Genomic DNA, 25,604 nt, shown 5'->3' with positions numbered 1-25,604 from the left:
AATTCTTCTTTAAATGTTTGGTAGAATTCCCTGGGGAAGGCATCTGCGCTTGGAGTCTTGTGTGTTGGGAGAGTTTTGATTATTGATTCAATTTCTTTGCTGGTTTTGGGCCTACTCAAATTTTCTATTTCTTCCTATTTCAGTTTTGGTAATTCATATGTTTCTAGGAATTTATCCATTTCTTCCAGGTTGCCTAATTTGTTGGCATATAATTGCTCATAATATTCTTTTATAATTGTATTTCTGTGGTGTTGGTTGTATTGCTCCTCTTTCATTCATGATTTTATTTATTTGGGCCTTTTCTCATTTCTTTTTGATAAGGCTGGCTCGTGGTTTATCAATTTTGTTAATTCTTTCAAAAAACCAGCTCCTACTTTTTTTTAAATTTCTATATCATTTATTTCTGCTCTAATCTCAATTATTTCCCTTCCTCTGCTGTTTTAGCTTTTATTTACTGTTCTTTTTCCAGCTCCTTTAGGTGTAAGGTTAGGTTGTGGATTTAAGACTTTCCTGCTTCTTGAGGAAGGCCTGTATTGCTATATACTTCCCTCTTATGACCACCTTTGCTGCATCCCAAAGATTTTGGACGGTTGTGTTTTCATTTTCATTTGCTTCCATGTATTTTTTTTTAATTTCTTCTTTAATTTCCTGGTTAAACCATTCATTCTTTTGCAGGATATTCTTTAACCTTCATGTATTTGTGGTCTTTCCAAATTTTTTCTTGGGGTTGACTTCAAGTTTCATAGCATTGTGGTCTGACAATATGTATGGTATACTCTGAAATCTTTTTGTACTGGTTAAAGACTGATTTATGTGACCCAGTGTGTGATCTATTCTGGAGAATGTTCCATGTGCACTCGAAAAGAATGTATATTCTGCTGCTTTAGGATGAAATGCTCTGAATATGTCTGTTAAGTCCATCCGGTCCAGTGTGCCATTCAAAGCCATTGTTTCCTTGTTGATCTTCTGCTCAGATGATCTGTCCTTTTCTGTGAGTGGAGTGTTAAAGTCCCTTACTATTATTATATTATTATCAATGAGCTTCTTTAAGTTTGTTATTAATTGATTTATATATTTGGCTGCTCTCAAGTTTGGGGCAAAATTATTTACAATTGTTGGATCTTCTCATTATATAGACCCCTTTATTATGATATAGTGCCTTTCTCCAACTCTTAATACAGTCTTTGGCTTAAAATCTAGTTTGTCTGATATAAATATGGCTACTCCAGCTTTCTTTTGATTTCCATTAGCATGATAAATGGTTCTCCACCACCTCACTTACAATCTGGAGGTATCTTACAATCTGGGGGTATCTTACAATCTGGAGGTAACAGATCTAAAATGAGTCTCTTGTAAGCAGCATATCAATGGGTCTTTTTTTTTCTTTTATCCATTCTGATACTCTATGTCTTTTGATTGGAGCATTGAGTCCATTTACATTCAGAGTAATTACTGATAGATAGGAATTTAGTGCCATTGTATTACCTGTAGAGTCACTGTTCCTGTAGATTATCTCTGTTTCTTTCTAGTCTTTGTTGCTTTTGGTCTCTCTTTCCCACTCAAAGGGTCCCCTTTAGTATTTCTAGCAGAGTTGGTTTAGTGTTCACAAGCTCCTTTAGTTTTTGGTTATCTTGGAAACTCTTTATCTCTCCTATTCTGAATAACAGCCTTGCTGGATTAAGTATTCTTGGCTGCATATTTTTCCCATTTAGGATGTTGAATATATCATGCCACTTTTTTCTGGCCTGTCAAGTTTCTGTGGACAGATCTGCTGCTAACCTTGTGTGTCTACCCTTGTAGGTCAGAGAACTTTTTGTTGCTAGCGGCTTTTAGAATTATCTCTTTATCTTTGTATTTTGCAAGTTTCACTAAATTGTTTTGGTGTTGACATGTTTTTGTTGATTTTCAGGGGAAGTCTTTGTGCCTCTCAGACTTGAATGCCTGTTTCTTTCCCCAGATTAGGGAAGTTCTTAGCTATAATTTGTTCAAATAAACCTTCTGCCCCCTTTTCCTGCTCTTCTTCTTCTGGGACTCCTAGGATAAAGATATTATTGTGCTTTTTGGAATTGCTGAGTTCCCTAAGTCTACATTTGCAATCTAATAGTTTTCTTTCCTTCTTCTTTCAGCTTCATTATTTCCCATAATTTTATCTTCTATATTACATATATGATCTTCGGCTTCTTCCATCTTCATTGTGATTACATCCATTCAGTTTTGCATATCAGTTATAGCATTTTTTATTTCAGCCTGGCTAGTTTTTAGGTCTTTTATCTCTGTAGCCAGGGTTTCTCTGGTGTCTTCTATGCTTTCAAGACTGGCTATTATTCTTATGATTATTGTTTTAAATTCTTCTTCAGATATATTGCTTATATCAGTTTTGAGCAAATCCCTGGTTGTGATTTCTTCTTGATCTTTCTTTTGGGGAGAATTCCTTCATCCTGACATTATATTTATGTTTCTATCTTTTGCATATTATGAATACTTGTTATGTTTCCTGCTCCCGAGAGTAATGTTATATGAAGAAAGGGTCATACACTGTCCAGGGCCTGGTGCTTCAGGAAACGTTTCTGCTGTGTGCTGTGTGTACTCTGCTGTTGTATATTGGCTGCTCTTTCCCACAGGTCAGTCCTCTAATGAGTTCCTCCATGCTTGCAGTGAGGAGTGTTTGGACCTTTAACTAGGTGTGCTGTGATTTGTTTAAGATAACCTTGGAAAAAAAAATGCCTGATCCAAAAAAAGAAAAGGAACAAAAAAGCAAACAAACAAAAACTATAAGCCTGATTTCAAAGAGTAAGAAAGAAAGAAAGAAAAAAAGAATCTTGATCCAAAAAAATGAGAAAAGGAAACAAACCAATGAACCAACAAACAAAAAACTATAAGCCTGATACCAAAGAAAAAAATAAGAAAAAAAAAAGGTTAAAAAAAATAGAGAGAAAGCTTGGTCGTATTTCCATCAGAACTGAAGCTGATGGTTTGGACCACTCTATGATCAGTAGGCTTGATATATGCAGGAGGCCTGTGTTAGTCTTCTGAGGAAGAGGTCCACTGAGCTGGCTCACAGTCAGATCTGTCCTTGTAAACATGCCCCTGCGGGGCACAAAGGGATGGGGTTTGGTGTAAGCAACTCCAGCCTCCACTGGGGGCGCTGTGTTTCCCTCTGAAGTCTGACCATGTCGGTGCGTGGGCGGAGGGGTGGAAGACCGCATCACTCCAACCCTCTCTCTTCCCTGGGGAGGGGAACTTGAAGCCACTGCTGTTCAGGAGGCCCTCACAGAAGAGCGAACAATCTCCTCTTCTGTGTCCCAGGTTTTCATCAGATTTCTGCCGTAATCTGCCTTCCCCAGGGCCGTTGCATGCCTGGCACCACAGTTCTGTGTTTCAACTCTGGCCAGAGCCTGGGATTCAAAACTCCAAATCTTAAAGGGCTCGGCAAGGCTTGGACCTGCTCTCCTCGCCCAGAGAAGAGCCTTGCAGCACTGTGCCCAGCACCATTCTGTCCCGGGAAAGCAGTCACAGAGCTGCGCACGTGGTGGCTGGAGTCTATGAAGTCCAGCGACAAGCTTCCGCCAGGTTATCTGCCCTCTGCATGAGCCTCTGTCCCCTGCTGCTGAACCGCTGCTCAGTGTCACCAGGCGGGCCTTTGGTCCTTGCAGAGGCAATATACCCTCTTCCAAATGTACTCCAGGAAGGGGACTGATATCTCTCAGTGCGGCCGAGGGGATCCCCTCACCAGAGCGTATTGTGTGAACCCTTCACACCGTTCTCTCTCTCTGTCCCTGACTTGACTCTGCGAAAAGGGTTCCCTCCCCTCCGTGGCATCCCGGCTTTTCTCTCCCCCAATTCCCAGCTCTGAACCTTGTATCTGCCACGTTCTTTCCCTCCAGTTGTGTAGCTTGTTTTCTTAATCCTCAATTTCCTAGTTGCTCAAAATGATTTGATGTTGATCCAGCTGTGTGTGAGGGTCGAAGCAAGCTCAGGCTCCCACGACTCCTCTGCCATCTTAACTCCTCCTTGGTGATTTTTTTTTTAATTCCAAAAATTTTATGTGGTAAACATGTAATGCTTTAAAAAATTTTTTAAAGATTTTATTTATTTATTTTTGTGAGGGGGAGAGAGAGAGAGCATAAATGGGGGGCAGAGGGAAAAGCAGACTCCCCACCAAGCAGGGAGCCCGATGTGGGACTCAATCCCAGGACCCTGGGATCATGACCTGAGCTGAAGGCACATGCTTAACCGACTGAGACACCCAGGCCCCACAGGTAATGCTTTTAAAAATAAAACCCCAATACATTTTTGTGTGTGTGTGTCCTAAAATTGTCCAAATGTATCTTGGTAAAGTGAACTTCAAATCTGTGAATATTACTTAAATAACCTGCAGAGGGCACTCAAGACCTTCCAAATTCGTAGGCAGAGGCAGGATATTGTCTGAAAATTTTATTTTTTTAGTAGCAGGAGTTTTAGATTTTTCCTGATGATTTCAGCTTTGGCTCACTGATGCTTACAAGGTTTTATTTTAAAATTCTTTTATGTTAAAAGACACTAGAAAAATTGTGATTAATATACCTTGTCACAAACTCAAAATTTCAGCTAGAAATATGTTTACATTTAAAACACACGACTTTAATTGATTGCTATAGTAACTATAACAAATTACCTGTTTTGCTATATTTAATGCTTAAGTTATAATCTTTTTACAGGACAGTCTTTACTATTTTAGCTATGCTTGAGTTAACAAATATCTTAAAATATCTTATTTTAAAGGACAGTCTTTACTATTTTAGCTATGCTTGAGTTAACAAATATCTATGTGCAGCAAATAGTATGCATTTTGCATTTCTCTCAGTTATTATGATTATGCTGCTGGTAAAAATATAATGTATTAAATTAAAAAAATGACCATTCCATCTGGTCAGAGTTTATTTTCAACTTACACTAATTATTTGTGCAGTCTTTGATTTCTTTTAGGTATGTATTTTAGTCTCATATCCCTTTTTCAGTCACACTTGGACGATATTTACTGAGAGTCACCCAATCTAATTTCTAAATTGAATGCTTTCCCCATTTGTGGACATGAAGTATGTAGTCTCTGTCCTGGGTTTTCAGAGATGTATTGCACACAACCTATCATAATCTATATAGTGGCAAGCTCTTGTATCCAAGACAAGTAAATTTTATTTCCCAATGAGATAGATTTCTCCTGCAATTATCAGCCATCTTCAAATATCCCATATTTTTTGGCTTCCCTCTGGGAGCGGGTTGGATAGCCTTAGCAGCTAGGAGGCCATGTATTTTTGTGGCTGAGAAACTATTACATGTTCTTGTATAATTTTTTGGCTTTGGAAATCCATGGGGCTAGAATGTTGTAGAGCTGACAGTTCGCAGTTTGTATCTCTAGCTTATCTGCACTCATTTCCACGTGCTAGATTGGTGTCATGGAGGTTATTGTGGTAGGCATGTTGGGCACATTATTATCTGTGTTTTAAAAATTGCTTTGTGTCTGGGTATGACAGAAAAAAAAACTATCTGTTACTGGTTTTGCTGGAATGGAGCTGATTTTTTGCTGTATGTAATTTGGCAGTTACATTGATGAAACATGTGGCTTGCTGCCATTTTATTTATGTTGAGGGCTTTATTTCTGATGTCCACAAAATAGAGAGACAAATGTAGATTTCTCTTTGAAGCTGCTTGGTGTGAAGTTTGGGAGCAGCAGTTAGAAAAGGGTGTTGCTCTGTGGTTATTGCCTGACCTCAGGCTGGGGAAGAAAAGTGGTGATTATCATTTTCACTTTTCAGAGGGGGAAAATGAAAGTATGGACTTCCATGACCTGATTGGGAAAGCCGAACGCTTCCAAGTTTCTAACTGTGGAAATGGGGCCAGTAATCTGTGCTACCTGACTCATAGGGAAGATAAAAAAGGTCATTTTGCAAAGTTACAGCAACAGAGCGCTTCTTAGAAGCATTCTATCATCAGAATACTTAGAAGCATTACACAGCCATCACATGTTGCTTAGGGTGAGTTTATAGAAGCAGTTCTCAAATGAGAGTGATTGACCCTGCCCAAGGGACATTTGGCAACATCTGGAGACATGTTTGGTTGTTAAAATTTGGGATGAGTGCTACTAGTTTCTAGTAAGTAGAGGCCAGGGATGATGCTGAATGTCCTGTGATGATCAGGATAGTTTTCCACCAGAATTATCCAGGTCGACATGTCAATAGTGCTGATGTTGAGAAGCCCTGTCTATAGAATGCTGTGGTTGGTAAAAGTGTTCATATGAAAACTATTTGTATTTGGTGTTAGTGATATGATAAGTGGTTCATATTGATACCTAGGTCTTATTCTTTTAGAAAAGGAAGATACAGAATTGTTCTGTAATTAAATCCCAAACAGAATTTCTTCACTTATAATCCAAGCACCTCATCCCCACCCCTGGCCTAGCCAATAAAATTGTGGTCATACACTACTGGGGACAGGAAGAAGGGAAAGGAGTCCTTGGGGAACCTGAATAATAAACGTGGCACATTCTTAGCTCTTCAGTTTAAAAGATCTTGAAAGTCAGCTGGTTGTCTACACATGCAAAATCTCTGAATAATTCTCTTCACCCTGAACTCCCACAACGCATACAATAATTTAAGACTTCAAGGAAGGAATGAGGGGGAAGAGAGGTACAGAGGGAAGAGTCAAATGTGAATTCTGGAATCCTTGTGCCTGCCTCTGCCTCTTCAAGCTGGATTCTGAGGGTGGTGATAGGACTCTAGAGAGCTTCTTCAACGTTCTGGATTTGAGCAAGCCTTTGCCTGATGCTGAAGATAAGCAAGATTGTAGAGAAAACTTTTCATTCTGCCATCTGGGGGAATAGGCAATATGTTCTGTTAGGTTGTGAAGATAAGAGAGACAGCTCTGTCTGAATTTCTTGTGGATTCATAACAGTGAAGGAGGATTTCAGAAGGTTTCTGGTTGCAACACACACTGCAACCCATGGTCTTCTAAGAGACCTCAGGCTTGCCTCATTGGAAGGATGCAGTGCGCACAGGGATCAAAGACTCAGTTAAGTCTTGAGCACATTACTACTGCTGGAGAGTTGAGTGGTAGCTGAGTGAATACCCATAGAATGTCCAGCCTCCATTGCAGTGAGATCTGATTTCACCTGTGCAGGGCCCCAGACAGGACAAGTTCCTTCTGAGGTCACTTGAGGACAGTCAGAATCTCAGGACCAACAACCTGAGCATGAGAGGTGAGTACCCTCTCCCCACTCCATGGGTGATGTGTCTGTAAACACCTCCAGAGCTTAGAATCAACCCCAAAGGGAGAAGTGTCATAACTGAAGTATGAATTGACTAAGGTGTATTCTGTCTGCTCTCCTGGCGTCATTTACCTCTGTGCCCTCTGAGCTCATATCGATACCGGGCATAAGAGCAGGAAGAAAAGGGCAATCCTGGTGTTATTGCATTTACACCTGAAGTAAATTGCTCTAAAAAAATTGCTGTATTTAAAAGAGTAGATGGAAGTTACTAGACTAAGCCATGTATCTAAAATGAAATTGTAGAAAATAAAGAATGCATTCTGACACATTTTAGTTTGTAGACTGAAATTCATACCCATTTTAAGGGTATCTATGGGGAAAAAAGTAAAGAGTTTATGAAGTCTAGTGTCTCATATCCAATTTCCATAGAATATCCAAGGGCCATATTAGAATTTCATCAAGAAGAGATACGGTTAGATTCCCATGAAACAATATGGCTGGGATTTTAAAAGTAGATTGAACTACTTTTTCTCCCTGAAGAATCTCCATTTTGATCTTTCAATTATATAGAGGGCTGCTCAATTTCCAGAATTTCAGGTTAATAAAACATGGATTTTTTTTTAAGATTTTATTTATTTATTTGAGAGGGAGAGAGAGAAAACACAGAAGGAGCATGTGAGGGAGAAGCAGGCTCCCTGCTGAGCAGAGAGCCCGGTGCGGGACTCGATCCCAGGAGCCTGGGATCATGACCTGAGCCAAAGGCAGACGCTTAATGACTGAGCCACTCAGGCACCCCAAAACATGTTTTTTAAAATAAAATTATACTAAAAGAATCCTTTAGCAAGTCTTTTTATGGTATATTTTCAGATTTTTTCAGAGATAATTTGGTTTAGTCCACATACTGCCTAGAAGTGAAGATAATCCTGGCCATTTATCTAGATTGCTTTTAGATTAATAACCACTTCTGGTTATTAATTTTCATTTTCAAAGGCAAGAGTTTGGTTGGATTACTTTTCTAGATCTTAGAACAGTCAATGCTCCTGAGAATTCTTTGAGAAATTCCATATAAATATTTATCTTTAAAAACTACTGTTTTTCTATGTCTTCCCTGCTGAAGATTACCTTTTACTAAAAGGTATTACTTGACAAGCAACTGTTTGTGATACCTAGTTAGACGCCATATAAGTGGATCTTTTAATTCTGAGGCAAGCAATATGCAGTATCACAAGAAATTGCAAAGAAGTTATATACAGAATATATCTAGCAAGTTAGAAATTGAGCTCCAGAATAAACCTGGGAAATAAATACTAGTGTTTAAATAAACACCTTGTATCAAAGGTGTCCTCTTGTGATCAAAATTTTAGCTGCCATTGATTTAATGCCCTTACTGGATCATGTCTAGAGCTAGACATTTTACATACCATGAACACACCATTCAATCTTTACAACAGTCTTTTGGGAAGTCTTTATCTGCATTATAATGATTAAGAAACTGAGGTTTAGAAATCTTAACATAGTTATATATCTATATATGTCATATATTTATATATGGTTATATTTATATGTGGTTATATATATATAAATCTTGTTAGTTTTATATTAATTACTTTATACTACTAGTTCATACTTTTAGTTTCAAACTATAGAAAGAATTACTCTATACTATTAGGTTGAACCATATGAAAGTGCTGCTATTTGACACTTTTGAACCCAAAACAACAATTTCATATGGTTAATCTTAATATATTATGGTATGCAGTTGACCAGCTCAGTCATGATTGTGGGTTTGGGTGCTATGGGAATCCACAGGCTGTTTTTTTTGTTTGTTTGTTTTTGTTTTTTAAGATTTTATTTATTTGTTGGGGAAGTGAGGGGCAAGGGAGAAGCAGGCTCCTCGCTGAGCAAGAAGCCTCATGCGGGACTCCATCCCAGGACCCTGGGATCATGACCTGAGCCCAGGGCAGATGCTTAACTGACTGAGCCACCCAGGCATCCCTACAGACCGGTTTTGATCTATTGAGCTACCCACATCTCAGATTTCAGCTAATCTGTAATCCTAAATAGAGTGCAATATTTGAAAAGCAATGCATAAGTCATTTTGAATCCATCACCCCAGGAGAAAAGATGTCAAAGCAGTTCTTGTGTGATGGAGAGATAGACATGGAATCAAAAGCCTGGATTCTAGGGATGCCTGGGTGGCTCAGACGTTGAGGGTCCCAGGGTCCTGGGATCGAGCCCCGCATCGGGCTCCCTGCTCCGCAGGAAGCCTGCTTCTCCCTCCCCCACTCCCCCTGCTTGTGTTCCCTTTCTTGTTGTGTCTCTCTCTGTCAAATAAATAAATAAAATCTTGAAAAAAATTATTAAAAAAAGCCTGGATTCTAATCTCAGCTCTGCCACTTACTACTTGTGACTGATAAATTGTAGCTGCCTCAAGTCTCAGCTAACTCTTCTGTGAAATGAGGCTAATCCTAACTACCTCATACAGTTGTGAAGATTAAATAATTTAATTTAAAAAAATTATTGTATGCTTATAGTGCCCGGGCATTGTGATGAGCTTTTGGTATAAACAGATCAATAAAATCTTTACCCTGTCTCTACCCTGAGAGAGCTCATTGTCTTAAGAGAGGTATGAAAAATAAATATGTACAATACACTGTTAAAAGTGCTAAGATGAAGGAATGTACAAAATGTTACAGGAATAGCAAGGGGGAAGTGCAGCACACATCCACTAGAGCAGAAGGTTAGAGCAGAAAGCTCATGTGTCATGTTTATATTCTAATAAGGCCTTACAAAATATTGGTAAATGAGTAAGTGATTCATGGGGTTGAGGAATAAAAGTTTACTTTCTTTGCCTCTCCACTTCCTCACTGCTCTCTCACTTCTCAAATCATGTCAGCCTAGCTTGTGTCTCTACTCTTCTCATAAACCTCTTTCTGTAAGAGCTTCTTCATCTTCTCCTCCTCTTCCTCCTTCTTTGTAATTTAACAAAGAAGAAAGATATATTCCTGGCAAGACTAGTGATCAGACAAAAAAAGAAGAAAAAAAAAGAAAGAAAGAAAAGGCATCCAAATTGGTAAGGAAGAAGTAAAACTCACTATTTGAAGATATGATAATACATATAGGAAACCCTAAAGATTACACCCCAAAACTACAACTGATAAATGAATTCAGTAAGGTCACAGGCTACAGAATTGATATACAGAAATCTGTTGCATTTCTATACACTAATAATGAAGTAGCAGGAAGAAAAATTAAGAAGACAATCCCATTTGCAATTACACCAAAGTAAAAAAATACTGAGGAAAAAACTTAACCAAGGAGGTGAAAGACCTGTACTCTGAAAACCATAAAACAATGATGAAAGAAATTGAATATGACACAAACAAATGGGAAGATTCCATGCTCATGGATTTGTACAACAAATGTTGTTAAAATGTTCATACTACCCAAAGGGGTCTACAGACTTCATGCAATCCCTATCAAAATACCAACATCATTTTTCACAGAACTAGAACAAATAATCCTAAAATTCATATGGAACCACAGAAGACTCCGAATAGCCAAAGCAATCTGGAAAAAGATAAACAAAACTGGAGGTACCACAGTCCCAGATTTCAAGATACACTACAAAGCTGTAGTAATGAAAACAGTATGGTATTGGAACAAAAACATACATACAGATCAATGAAATGAAATAGAGAACCCAGAAATAAACCCAAATTTAAATCCTCAACAAAGGAGGCAAGAATATGCACTGGGAAAAACAGTCTCCTCAACAAATGGTGTTAGGAAAACTGAACAGCCACATGCAAAAGAATGAAACTGGACCACTTTCTTAAACTATACACAAAAATAAACTCAAAATAGATTAAAGACCTGAATGTGAGACCTGGAGCCATAAAGCAGGCAGTAATTTCTTTGACATCAGCCAGAGCAAAATCTTTCTAAATACATGTCCTGAGGCAAGGGAAACAAAAGCAAAAATGAACTGTTGGGACCACATCAAAATAAAAAGCTTCTGCACAGCAAAGGAAACAATCAAAACAACAACAACACCAAAAAAAACCCCAAAACTAAAAGACAGCCCATTGAATGGGAGAAGATATTTGCAAATGACATATCCAATAAAGGGTTAGTATCCAAAATATATAAATAACTTATATAACTCAACACCAAAAAACCCACAAATAATCCAATTAAAAAATGAGTAACAGACATTCTCCAAAGAAGAACTATAGATGGCTAACAGACGCATGAAAAGATGCTCAACATCACTAATCATCAGGGAAATGAAAATCAAAACTACAATGAGATATCACCTTATACCTGTCAGAGGGCTAAAATCAAAAACACAAGAAAGAATAAAATGTTGGTTAGGATGTGGAGAACAAGGAACCCTTGTGCTTGTTGATGGGAATGCAGACTGGTGTGGCTACAGTGGAAAAGAGTATGGAGATTCCTCAAAAAGTTAAAAATAGAACTACTATATGATCCAGCAATTCCACTACTGGGTATTTACCCAAAGAATATGAAAATCCCTGGGATGCGTGGGTGGCTCTGTCAGTTAGGCATCTGACTTGATTTCAGCTCAGATTATGATCTTGGCGTCATAGGATCCAGCACCGTGTCAGGCTCTCCACTCAGTGGGGAGTCTACTTCTCCCTCTTTCCTTCTCCCTCTGTCCCTCCCCCAGCTCATGCTCTCTCTCTCTCTCTCTCTCAAATAAATAACCAAACAAATAAATAAATAGATCTTAAAAAAAAGAATATGAAAACCCCTATGTTTTCTGAAGCATACGGTAGCCAAATTATGGAAGCAGCACATGTTCGATAGATGGATGGATAAAAAAGGTGTGGTATATATATTCAGTGGAATATTATTCATCAATAAAAAAGAATCAAGTCTTGCCATTTGTAACATTGCCATTTGTAACAACATGGATAAATCTAGAGAGTATAATGCTAAGTGAAATAAATCAATCAGAGAAAGACAAATATATGATTTTACTCATATGTGGAATTTAAGAAACAAAACAAATGAACAAAGAAAAAAAAAGAGACAAACCAAAAAACAGAAACTTTACTATAGTGAACAAACTAATGGTTACCAGAGTGGAGGTGGGTTGGGGATGGGTGAAACAGATGAAGGACATTAAGAGTACATTTACCACGATGAGCACTGAGTACTGTATAGAATTGCTGAGTCACTATATTGTATACCTGAAACTAATATAACACTGTATGTTAACTATACTGGAATTAAACTTTTAAAAAACCCTGGCAAGGCAAGGAAATATTTCAAGTGTATGGCAAAGCAAACAATTAGCAGAGTAAAAAGGCAACCTATGGAATGGGAGAAAATATTTGCAAACCATACATCTGATAAGGTATTAATATCCAAAATATACAAGAAACTCATGCAAATTGATAGCAAAAAGCTATATAACCTAGTTAAAGAATGGGCAAAGGACCTAATTACACATTTTTCCAAAGAAGACATAGACATGACTAGCAGGTACATGAAAAGAGCTCAACATCACTGATTATGAATCAGGGGAACATCAAGGAAATGCAAATCAAAACCATGATGAGCTATCACATAGTACTTATTAGGAAGGCTATTATCAAAAAGACAAAAGATAAGTTGTTGGTGAGGATGTGGACAAAAAGGAATCTTCCTGTACCACTAATGGGAATATAAATTGGTGCAGCCACTATGGAAAATGGTATGGAGGTTCTTCAAAAAATTAAAAAGAGAAATATTTTATGATCCAGCAATTTCACTTCTGGGTCTATATCCAAAGGAAATGAAATCAAGATCTCGAGGAGATATTAGCACTCCCATGTTTATTGCAGCATTATTCACAATAGTCAAGATATGAAAGCCTAAATATTTGCTGATAGTTGAATGGATAATGAGAATGTAATACATACATATATATATGTGTACACACACACACAATACACATGTATACACACATACATACTGGAATATTATTCATCTTTAAAGATGAAGGGAATCCTGCCATTTGTGGAAACGTGGATGAACCTGGAAGACTTTATGCTAAATGAAATCAGTCAGACTCAGAGAGATAAATGCTGCATGATCTCACTTATATGTAAGATCAATGACTTCTTAACTGCCAAATCAACTGGGCCCTTTGTAGCTTCTGTGTTACCTGATTTTTAGATGTGTTTGTTGATGCTAATTACTTTCTCTCATAAACCCTCACCTCCTTTCACTTTTTTGAAATGACATTTCTGGATTTTCTCCTTGTTGGCCTTTGACAGTTTATTCTCCTTTTCTTCAGGCTTTCTCTTGAATCAAAACTCTGATGATCCTTGGGGAACATCTTACTCTCCTTGGATAGTACTTCCTCTCTTGGCTTCACCTATTGATGATGATTCTTAAATCTTATTTCCAGTATATAACTCTCCTTTCAGAGTTAGATTTTACATTTTCAACAATCTCCTTGTCATCCTCAAATGAAAACTCCCTCAGCACATAAAACTCAAAATGCTCAAAATGGGAGTTATCATCTATCTCATTTCCTTAACATTCATCTCTCAATTCTAGTACGCTCATGCTCCCAGTTCGTGGCACTCTCATTTTTCTTGTTACTAATGGGAGGCATCCTCGAATCTTTCTTCCTCCTTACTGTGAATGGTATTACCAATACTTGGTTTTCAGCCCATTCCTAGACACATGGACAATCCCATGTCCTAGACCCCTTACAATTAGTCTGAGCCTTGTGACTGATTCTAATCAGTTGGCTGTAGCCAAAGTGACAGGTGTTACTGAAAGCCAAAGCCAGTGTCTGAAACTCCATGTTTTTTTCCTTTTTTTTTTTTAAAGTTGTATTTCTTTCTTTTTTTTTTAAGATTTTATTTATTTGACAGAGAGAGATAGCGAGAGCAGGAACACAAGCAGGGGGAGTGGGAGAGGGAGAAGCAGGCTTCCCGCGGAGCAGGGAGCCCGATGTGGGACTCGATCCCAGGACCCTGGGATCATGACCTGAGCCGAAGGCAGACGCTTAATGACTGAGCCACCCAGGCGCCCTTTTTTCCTTTTTATAATGACCCAAGAAGCTCTCTTTTCCAGATGGTGCTGTTATATGATTATAGAAACTTCATCAACTGGGTCCCTGAGTGAGTCTATGGAGCAGAACCCCTTCCCTGTATCAACTTAATGATAGACATGTAATATAAACAGGGTAGAAACCTTTATTATGGTAAGTAATTGAGATTTTGGTGTGTATTTCTTTTTTTTTTTTTTTTAAAGATTTTATTTATTTATTTGATAGAGAGAGCGAGAGAGCACAAGCAGGGGGAACAGTAGAGGGAAAGGGAGAAGCAGGTTCCCCGCCAAGCAGGGAGCCCGATGCGGGGCTTGATCCCAGGACCCTGGGATCACAACCTGAGCTGAAGGCAGACGCTTAACCATCTGAGCCACCCAGGCACCCCTTGGTGTGTATTTCTGACCTAGATTTACCACTGATACACATACCTCATTTAATAATAAAAGCTTCTTTCAAATTTCCCTTTTTCTTGTCCTTATTATCTTATTTCTATTCATGATTGCTTTTCTGGATTGCTTCCACAGCCTCCTGGCTGGGATCACAAAATACTCAGATTTTTATCCTTTCAAATTCATCTTCTACACATCTATCAGAGTGTTTAATTTAAAATACAAATATGACAATGTCACTGCCAGCTTGAATCTTTTAATGATCCCTCATTACCTATAACAGTAATTTTTTAAATTTTGTTCTTCGGAACAGTTAATTGGTGCTCTAGAAAAAAATCCCTAAAAGACTAATGTCCTCAGGTTCAAGAAGATTGTGCAGTAAGGTACACTGTCTTGGAGATTTACAAATGTATATTGGTGGATATTAAAGTGTCATGTGGTAAAGAAATTAGTATAACTTTTTAAAAAATAACCCTTCTTGGCCTCTTTTTCGTGGCGCCTCGGAGGCGGTAGGCTGCTTCAGGATGAAGCTGAACATCTCTTTCCCAGCTACTGGCTGCCAGAAACTCATTGAAGTGGACGATGAACGCAAACTTCGTACCTTTTATGAGAAGCGTATGGCCACAGAAGTTGCTGCTGATGCTCTGGGTGAAGAATGGAAGGGTTATGTGGTCCGAATCAGTGGTGGCAATGACAAACAGGGCTTCCCCATAAAGCAGGGTGTCTTGACCCATGGTCGTGTCCGCCTGCTGCTGAGTAAGGGGCATTCCTGCTATAGACCAAGGCGGACTGGAGAGAGAAAGCGCAAATCCGTTCGGGGTTGCATTGTGGATGCCAATCTCAGCGTTCTCAACTTGGTCACTGTAAAAAAAGGGGAGAAGGATATTCCTGGACTCACTGATACTACTGTGCCTCGTCGCCTGGGGCCCAAAAGAGCCAGCAGAATCCGCAAACTTTTCAATCTCTCTAAAGAAGATGATGTCCGCCAGTATGTTGTGAGAAAGCCCCTAAACAAAGAAGGGAAGAAACCTAGAACCAAAGCGCCTAAGATTCAGCGTCTTGTTACTCCACGAGTCCTCCAGCACAAATGGCGGCGTATTGCTTTGAAGAAGCAGCGCACTAAGAAAAATAAGGAAGAGGCTGCAGAATATGCTAAACTTTTGGCCAAGAGAATGAAGGAGGCCAAAGAAAAACGCCAGGAACAGATCGCCAAGAGACGGAGGCTGTCCTCTCTGAGAGCTTCTACCTCTAAGTCTGAGTCCAGTCAAAAATGAGATTTTCTATGAGTGACAAATAAATACGATCAGACATCAAAAAAAAAAAAAAAATAACCCTTCTTCCAATTATGGACTTCTAACCCTTTTTAGAAGAATTCTTTTAACATTAGCATATTAGAGTATTGTCTAAGCTCCTTCCCTGGCCTCAAGGTTCTTTATGTTCAACTTCTGTCTGTTCCTGAAGGAATTCTGCCATGTTCTGCTTCACAGTTTATGCCTCAACAACATTAAATGTGTACCGATCTTACATATGTTGTACAGGGAAGAAATTAACTTTTGGCAGTGGAATTTCCTTCACCTGGAATGCCATAACCCCAACCCATGCCAGTCACTCATATAACTTATGGTTAATTTTTTAGGCCAAGTTCAGATGATGTTTGCTGCAGGAGGCTGTGTTGTAAGATGTAACAGTAGAGCTCAACACTATGGGCTACCTTGATGTCTGGTGAAATTAGGAGGGCCTTCAATGACCTGCAAGTTTCCCTCTCTACTCTGCAACTGTGGATAAGGTCCCCTAGATTTCCAACTCACCTTATCATGAGGCACAGGTCCTGCTTACCCTGAATAATGGGTTTCAGTTCTCTGCCAGTCTGTGGAGTTATACAAATAAGCCAGTCATACCTACCCTGCCATTGTGGGAACCAGGGGGCACCTGCCCCTCTTTATAGTACAAAGCCTGCCTCACATAGCCCCTGATCATTCGCTCTGTTCCTGAGTATAAGCCTCCTCCCCGATGTGACTAATAAACTGCTGTTGGTGTGTTCTGTCCACTGTCAGGGGTTACATGTTCAGCCAGCCCATAACCCTAGAGCAGGAATCCCTCTCTTGCCGACAGCATGAATAGAAGGCAATTAAAACTGAGATCTTCCTAGCCCCTTTGTCTCACGGTTCCCCTAGTTCCTTCTGACCCCATAAGCATTTCAGATGTATCTTTCCTTGAACTTGCCACATTTTAGCATAGTAATGTCTTTATGTGTCAGTTTCTGTATTAGATTGTGAACTCCTTCATGTCAGACACCAAGCCTTACTCACTGTGTCTTTCACATTGTTGTCACAATGCTGCTTGTCAATCTGATGGAAATATTGTGTCTTATTGAGCACTTTTACAAGTCACAGTTCAAAGCTCCACAAGGTTGATACCGTTCCTATTTAGAGATGAGGAACTCGAGCCTCAATTGAGCAATCTGCCACGACAACACAGTGTTAAGAGGCAAAGCTGGATCTTGAGCCCAGGTATGTCTCTTCACTGTCATTTTTATATGTAGATGGAGGTACTGCTCTCTGTCATTGAGTCCGTGATATGCAGGTCACTTGGTGATGTGAGAGTGAAACTCATGCAGGTATGACTTTCCCTTTGTCCCCAAATTGGTAGGTGGTAGGTGGAATCAAAAAACAGGGGCAAAAGAGGTACAAGATACCCCACATTCTGAAGATCATCACAAACAGGTGGGACTACATTACATGTCCCTTCCTGGGTGGACTGAGAGGCAGCAGGCACTGTCATTTGAATCACCATTCCCACCAGCCCAAGTAAAAAGAATGGAAGAAAGAAGAGAGAAAAGGGGGTATGGAGAGAGAGAAAGTAAAAGAGGCAAGAACAGATTGAGAAAATTGCCAGGGTGTGAGTTATCAGCTAATAGAGAATGTTACGGCTGTGTCTTCACCTCTTTGCGGGGAGTAAAAGGGCAAACCATTTAAAGATTGGGAATGCCTGCTAGAAAGGGACACTGCAGCTCATTCCTCCAGTGATTGTTTACTTAGGCACAGACTTTCTGATATGTCCCTGTCCCTACAGGGAAAAGGATGTGAGGTATTATGCGGGGCAGTGGAGGAGCACTCGCCTTCCACCTTTTGGCAAGATTAAGTTTCCAGTGGCTCAAGTTATAGGATCAGGGCATGAGTGTGTGTATGGGGGTGGGGAAGTGGGAGGGATAGGGTGGTAGTTGGTGGTGATAGCTGTTTATTTTCATATTAGGGAACTGTGTAATCAGGAAGCCCCACACCTCCCCAGAGCTCATTCCAATTCCCAAAGAGAGAGGCAGTCTTTTGGTGCCTGCTGTATAAGGACATGTTTGGTCAGACTAAGTTAGCTGGAGAAGCTTCAACACCTGACAATCACTTGGCTATTAAGCAAATGTGCTTTTCTTCCTGTATGCACATTCCTTCTCCCAATATCTAGTCTCAGAGAGGAAGGCAAGATGACAGAGCAGACCTTACCCCTCTCCTTCCTGTTGCAGTGCCGTGAACTGCGGGGCAGGGAGGAGTGGTGGGGAGGAAGACACTGGGATTTTAAACAGGACTGAGCTTTTTGTTTTTTGAGGGTATTTTTTTGGCGGGGGGAGTAAATAACTGAAAGTGGTTGCAAAGATATGGAACTTTTGCATATTTGCAAAGATAAGAAAGATTCATTAGCACCCTGGGAGCCACGATTGGAAAAAAACAAAAATTCTTCCTGTTTGTATCTGACAAGTCCTGACTGTTCAGTTAACCTGTCACCTAAGCAGATTGTTAAAGTGAGAGCCTCGATTTCTTCCCACAGTGAATTTAATTCAGTCAATAGACTGTGAAGAAAGATGTCTACTCCTTAGGAGAACACCTGAGAACTCATTCCTGTCCACTAGTTGTGATCCACTCACAAGCATCTTGGTGGCGTCCCTGGGATGTCAAATCCCAGAGTTTAGAGGCAACTACTTGCTTCTCCTGGAAGGGAGACCCTGGGAAGACAAGCAGCTAGGCACTGTTCTCCATCTCTAATGTTCCAGATTGTTGCCTACATTGGACAACAGAACCCATCTGCACATCACCTGGTGTACACGGCAACTTCCTGGAAACCCGGATGTCACAAATATTGTGAAGTCTCTTTCATCATGAACTTTCATTTTAGCACTTTAAACTTTGCTTGATCATTATTCTAATCCTGTCAATGTTCCCATGATATATCCTAAAACTAAATGCAAAATGCCAGGATGCAGAAAGATTTGTTTACCAGATTCTAAACAGACTTTTCATTCTTTGTAAAGTTTGAGGACAAAAATAAAATTTAATGTGTGTCTTTTTTTTAAAAATAATATAGAAAATCAGGTTGGGCAAATTACTTAGGAAATTGAAGAGAAGCATCTTTATGGTATGTCTATATTTAAACTTGATTTTTGGCTCTTTTAGTTTGAGCTGTAAAATACAGTAAAAAAATGGAAAACACTGCAAAGATGAAGTCACAAAACAACCACTTTTTTTTTTTTTTTTGCATGTTCATGGCCAGTCATTATTATAAACATTTTTCCTACCGCCACTTTATGGAATACTGATGTCTTCACTTGTGGGTGTTATTATATTTTCATGACACCAATCATCACACGGGCTTAAGATGGTGTAAGATTAGGCCAGAGAAGGTTCTGGGTAGGCACAGTATATCAGAACTGGAAGGGAATCTGGAAATTAACTCTCACTTTGCCAAGTGGAAACTAAGGCCCAGAGAGATTAAGACTTGACTGAGCTCACACAATTGAGGAATGGTAAGTTTGAAATTAGAAAAAAGAATTAGATGAGGATATGGATAGATTTGCCTGTTGACTTAATAATGGTTATTGTAAGCCACTCCTGGTTTAATTTTAGGCAATATAAATTTAACTGAGGAAATCACTTCTTTTGCAGAAATGTGTGTGTGTAAATAAAAAAAAAGAGAAGTGAAGAGGTAATTATTACAACTGGGGACTAGACACAACAAGAATAAATGAGTCCCACTGTTCATTTCACCGAAAGGGAAAACTACAGCTTAGAAGGACTATAATTTGCTCATGATCACACAGCTAGTTAGGAGCCGAACAAGATCAAGAACCTGGTCCCCAGGCTTGTGCTCTTCCCACTAAGCTACCTGCCTATATTCACTCTTTGTTAGAATTGAGAACACATTTTTAACATTCCCTAAAAGATAATAAAATTTTATTTCACTAAAAAAGACCAAATTAAATAACGTCAGTGGTCATAGACTACTGAAACTATTAGCTTTTGTAAGAACCTAGATCAAGGGTCTGAAGCAATGTATGGTGAGAAAAGCAGGCCAAAGCTTGGATAAAAAGCACAGCGCCAATTACAAGAATCTACTGTGCTGAGAACTTGAGCTTGGCTCCCTGTTAAGATTTCTGAGAGGAAAGAGAACTACCTAGAGAATGGTTTTTCAACCTTGCTAATATTCTGTTTTGTACTGGATACTTTTTGTCATAGAAGGCTATCCTTCTATGTGCAGTGGGATGTTTAGCAACACCCCTGGATGCTAGTAGTACTTGAAGCCCTCTTCAGTTATGGCAACCACAAATGTCTCCAGACATTTCCAAATGTTTCCTGCAAAAGTGCCCCAGTTGAAGAACTGCTGGCTTAGAGTGTTAGGCCTGAGCACATGGGTGCTGGGGTGTAGACAATATTAGTTAGGTACAGGACCAGGAGACTGGAGAAAGGAAGCATGGCAGTTCTTGATTCAGTTACAGAATATTTATTTATTAACTCACATTTAGGCTGCATATACACACAAGCTAGAGATGAGATGTTAATCATGGGGCACATTTTTGGAGGTCAACATAAAAGAGCCTCTGGGTCTGGGTGGTGATAGTAGTATGACATGGGGCTTGAAGCACTGCCAGAGCACTGCCTACCTCCCCAGTGCAATATATAATTATGGCTGATGATCTAGGGCTTTAGGGTCCTATTTAAGAAAATAACCTTACCTGGTGGGACAGAAACTGCTCAAAGGAATTTGGTTGCTCTCCACTTCCTTTTGCTTACTTTCTGTGAGCTAGAATGTGGATATGATCAGCCAGCCTTGACCATGTGGACAAGGGCAACTGCTTAGGGGATGGCATAGCCAAAAGATGAGAGGAACCTGGGTCTTTGGACATCCTTTTGGAGCGGAGCCACTCACTCATCCTGGACTACCCATCTACCTCTGGACTGTCACACAAGAGAAAAGCAACGGTCTTCTCTGAGTCAGTAAATTGCGGGGTTTATTTGTTCTTGCAACCTAGTCTGTGTCTAACCTAGTACACAGCGACATGACTGAGGAAATCAAGTATGAAGATGGGTTGGGGACTGCAAAGAGCTGCCCAATGGGACAGTGAAAAGATTTGTCAGAAAGAAGAGCCCATGAAAGGAGTTCTAGGGAACATTTAACAATTGTCTGATTAGACTTCTCCTGCAATTATTGACCCTGGTCAGGTAGAAGGTCAAGTATGAACACTCTCCTTTTTGGGATAATTTAAGATTTGTATGAGAGCATAAAAGAACAGTAAAGTTTCCCTTTTCTGTCAGGTTGAGAGGTCTGCTTCCTCAGAATTGCCTTTGGTAGGTAAAGTAAGCTTTGACTTAAACTATATGCTATTTTTCTTCTATTTTCTTTCAATTCCTAGGATGATGTGTTAATGTGGGTACAAAGATATGATAGCTTCCTAAAGGTGCTTACAGTCTAATCAGGGAGACCTGAACTATATTAAGAGACACATGCTATAAAGAAGCATATGATACATTCACTGGTAAACAATAAGGTCTCTACAGAATAGTGCTTGAAATGAGTTTTGAGTGGCAGGGTAATAATAATGGAAACGCCTACTAATTATTTAGCACATGACATGTGGCAGCAGTATTTGGCAGCAGTTTTTGGATAAGCAGAGAGGAGGATAAAAGACATTTCACATAAGGGAATAATAAAGCTTAGAAGGAAGTCAGAATGTCCATGGTGGGTATGTCCAGGTTTTGCTGAAGGAAGACTTTATGCAGCATCGGGACTGGAAGACACCACATGACCTTGACACCTCAGATGATGACCTACTTACAGTGCTACAAGTTCATGTCACAAAATCTCAGAAAACATTTTAATAGTCTAAAAAACAACAGAAATGGAAGCTTAATAGCACATGAAATCAGTTAAGTAAATTGTGAAGCATAAATCACAGTACTATTGTTGCATGGCAGAGTAATCCTTGCAACTTTCCATCATCACAGAAACTAAAGTCAAAGAAAAATTATGAGTTGTTATTTCCTAGAGAAGTCTACCATTGCCACATGATGTTATTCTTCTGTTATTGAAGAATACAAGAAGAAAGTATTTTTGGAAAGTGGGGGTGATATTGAGATTGTTTCCCCTTTCCACCTTGTGCTATTCTCCTAATGCTAGACTTATCCACCACTTGGAGTCAGACTTCAGATCTTAAATAGTTGAATTTATCCCATGGACAATGAGAAGCAATTGAGGCTTTTAAAATCAGTGGGTAGCATAATGAGAATGTCTTTATAGAGAAATTAATCTGGTTGCAGTACTTAGAATACATGGGTAGAGGACAAAACTGGAGGAAGAGATGCTAGTTAAGATTTGTTTTTTGCAATAATTCATGTCAATGTAATTTGAGGGCCATTAGGAAACACTGTCCTACATTGTGTGAGAGACAATTCATTTTCTGGTAGAGATTAGTTATGGGCATTTACCTCCATGCACACCAAAGAGATCTGCATCTTGGGAAAATGGCTCACTATAGATAAGTTTGGATGGAAAAGGAAGTCAGACACATTCTAGATAACAATGGCTTTATGAACCCTGGAGGTATGTCAAAATGGGGATCTGTAGACAGCCTTTGGGCAGTATGAGGGTACTGCATATTAGGGTGGAGAATGCCAAACTTAAATTTGCCTCTGACATGCTTTAACCTACTGTGTCATTCAGGATCCCAGCAGGAAACAGATGGCACCCTCAATGTTGAGGAGTTAATAAAAGGGCTATTTACAACCCTGACGACAGGGCTAGGAGAAACCAACAAGGGACGGCTATGTGTCCCTGGGCTAGTGACTGCCAGGGAGTTAGATACCAACCACTCCCAGGACTGGAGGACTGGAGGAGAGAGCAGATTATCTGTGCTCACAATTTAGAGGGAGTAGCTGCAGGAGAAGGCCATCAGGCAGGAGCTATGGCCTTGATAAGGAGATGGAGTCAGTCCATGTCAGTGAGGGAAACCCAGGAATAAATACCTTGATCTCACTCTACTCTTATTCTCTGATATTCTGCCCCTGTTTCTCACTGGTAAAATTAACCAGAAAGCTGTGGGTAAGCAGGCCCATGGACACAGTCCATTAAAGTCAACCTCCCAGAGCACAGAGCAGGGTGGACAAAGGTGGAGGGAGATGGGGAGTGTGGTGGGGTTGGGATGGAGCAAAGGGATGACATCTAACATGAATCTTCCTGGTGTTGCCAATTACAAAAACACAGGGTAGGAAGAGAAAATCCCTATCCAAAATACCTCTCCAATGGACTTCCTTTTAAAAAGAAAGTTATCCTGGAAATCGTAGAATTAAATGAATTCAAACTAAGTGGTAATTAACTAATGAATGAATAATAGATTAAACTGTAGGAACCTATTGAAAGGACAAGCAAACAAATTAAAAAAAATAAACTCTGTATCTTTGCCTAGGGCTCATTGTACCTAAGCTGTGGAGATTTTGTTTGTTTTCTTATTGTAAGCAATTGTGGAGGTTGAGCTGGGATTAGAGCACAGTAGTGTTGTTTTTCCAGATGAGGACCAGAGAGGTAGAGGATGGACAGGAACCAAAGGTACGTTTTCAGAGTATGGCTTACTAGGAGCTCATCTCTTTCTCCTCTTTGGCCTATTGTTTTTGTTTCCTTATTGCATCAAGAACATATGCTGGGGTACAAATCAGCATTTCAACATCATGTTAGAATTTCTTGTTGCCATGGTGCTTGTTGACTACTTAAATTTTCCCTATTTCTATTTTAGTTTGTTCTGCTTAATTCTTTAGGATTCCTGTTTTTCCCTTGTCTTCACTTTCTATCTCAAATTCCTTCTTTCCATTCTATTTTAAGGAAAGAATGAATTTTAAACAGTTTTTTAAAAGAATTTTATGCTCAACTTCTAAGTGTTGCTTTTAACTTGGATTTTCTTGTTTTAGCTTTTATCTCTTATCCCCCCGACTTTCATGTTTCCAGCTTTTTATCTCACTGGTTCTAGTGCTTTCATGTTTTTTATTTATCGTGCTTTTATCTTTAATCTTTTATCCCTCTTATTTTCATGTTTTAAATTTTTTAAATCTCACTTGTTTTAGGTTTTTTTTCTTTTCTTTTCTGCTGTTCTTTAGGTTTACCTTAATTAACATTATGTTTTTTAGGCTAAAATTTTATTTTATTTTATTTTATTATCTTTTATCTTAGCCTTAATTTTATGCTTGAATTTGACCCTTAAATTTCCTCTCCGCCTTTATCATTTTACATAACTTTCTTGCCTATCACCTTTCTCTCCCTTTCTCCTTCTTCCTCTGACTTCTCCTCCATTTCAATCTTCTCCTTTTCTTCTTCTTATTCATCTTCCTCTTTGATCCACTTCCACCTCTACATCTACTTCTCCTGTTTCTTCATTTTGTAATTTGTTTTCGTTATTACAAGAAGGCTAGGAGCTTGGCAACATGAAAAAAACTCATCAAATAAACTGAACAGTTTGGAAGCCTTCTCCTACACATATTCCTGCAGCTACTTTTCTACTATCTCCTTAGTGACCTCCCAGTTCATAGAAAGGTAGTCTCCCCCCAAATCCTTACACCAAAATTCTCAAAATAATCTATAGCAATACCAGCTCCTTCTAGCCCCTCCTTTTGTTGGTTGAGGTCCTGTCTTAGTCCATTCAGACTGCTGTAACAGGACACCATAGACTGGGGGGGCTTATAAACAAGAGAAATTTATTTCTCACAGTTCTGGAGGCTGGGAAGTCCAAGGCCAAGGTGCTAGCAGATTTGGTGTCTGGTGAAAGCCTGCTTCCTTCTTCATAGACGGCCATCTTCTTGCTGGTAAGTCTCATGGCAAAAGGGGCAAGGGAACTCTCTGGGGTCTCTTTTATAAGGACACTAATTTCATTCATGAGGTCTTGGCTCTGATGACCTAATCACCTCCCTAAGGCTCCACCTCCAAATACTATCACATTGGGGATTAGATTTCAAATACGAATTTGGGGGAACATAAATACCAGCTCATTGTAGGTTCTAAGGATAAATCATTTGTTATGTTGCTTTCCTGATGCTTGAAGTTCATACTGTGTGATTTTAGACCATCTTTATCTCCAGTGATTAGATAAGAGTATCATTGGTGAGAAGTCAATTAGCCTCTTTGCTCCCTCGATCTCAGTACTGTTGCTGGGGCCCCTGGTTCATAAGACAAAATTTCCTTCTGTTCTGATTCATTGTTCTGGAAGCTAGCTATGATTGATCCTAATGTCTGTCTGATCCTGTCAAGGTGAACACTGCTTCTCTTTTATGATCTTCTGCTTATTCTTTACAGCCTAGAGTGGAATTAATCACCTATGGTGCCCTAAGTGCCATGACTACCAGGTGGTCTGATGGAGCCTAACTTCAGGACTGCGTTTCTGTGAGCCATTTTTTTTCAAGATGGGCTTATTAACCTAAATAGAAAATTATCCCCCAGTTCATCTTTACTACATTTTACTTTAAAATGGACAGAACCTGTTACTCATTTTATTTCTATTCTGTATTGGTAACCTGGGGATCCGAAGCATAGACTATATTATAATAAGCCTCTTTCTGTTTACTGATATCCTAAAAATGACCTGAGAAAGTGGCCATGC

At 39.4% G+C, this 25,604-nt stretch overlaps 2 protein-coding genes across 2 annotated transcripts in view; one reads left to right on the top strand and one right to left on the bottom strand.

Moving 5' to 3' along the window:
• Nucleotides 1-25,604, bottom strand: part of GABRB1 (gamma-aminobutyric acid type A receptor subunit beta1) — a 379,682-nt gene that overhangs the window by 43,817 nt on the left and 310,261 nt on the right. The window lies entirely within an intron of this gene.
• On the top strand, nt 15,193-16,029 carry LOC112836013 (small ribosomal subunit protein eS6-like). Its single transcript, XM_073891613.1, has one exon. It carries the CDS (start codon nt 15,232-15,234, stop codon nt 15,979-15,981), a length of 750 nt encoding a protein of 249 aa, XP_073747714.1. The 5' UTR covers nt 15,193-15,231; the 3' UTR covers nt 15,982-16,029.

The sequence above is a fragment of the Callorhinus ursinus genome, unplaced genomic scaffold (assembly GCF_003265705.2).
Source record: "Callorhinus ursinus isolate GAN/ISIS: 27379988/994484 unplaced genomic scaffold, GSC_fseal_2.0 scaffold4, whole genome shotgun sequence".
NCBI lineage: Eukaryota > Metazoa > Chordata > Mammalia > Carnivora > Otariidae > Callorhinus > Callorhinus ursinus.
This window is presented reverse-complemented; position numbering and strand designations above follow the sequence as displayed.

What these genes read in the sequence shown, in the direction of transcription:
- LOC112836013 (XM_073891613.1), top strand. Translation starts at nt 15,232, where the DNA reads ATGAAGCTGAACATCTCTTTCCCAGCTACTGGCTGCCAGAAACTCATT.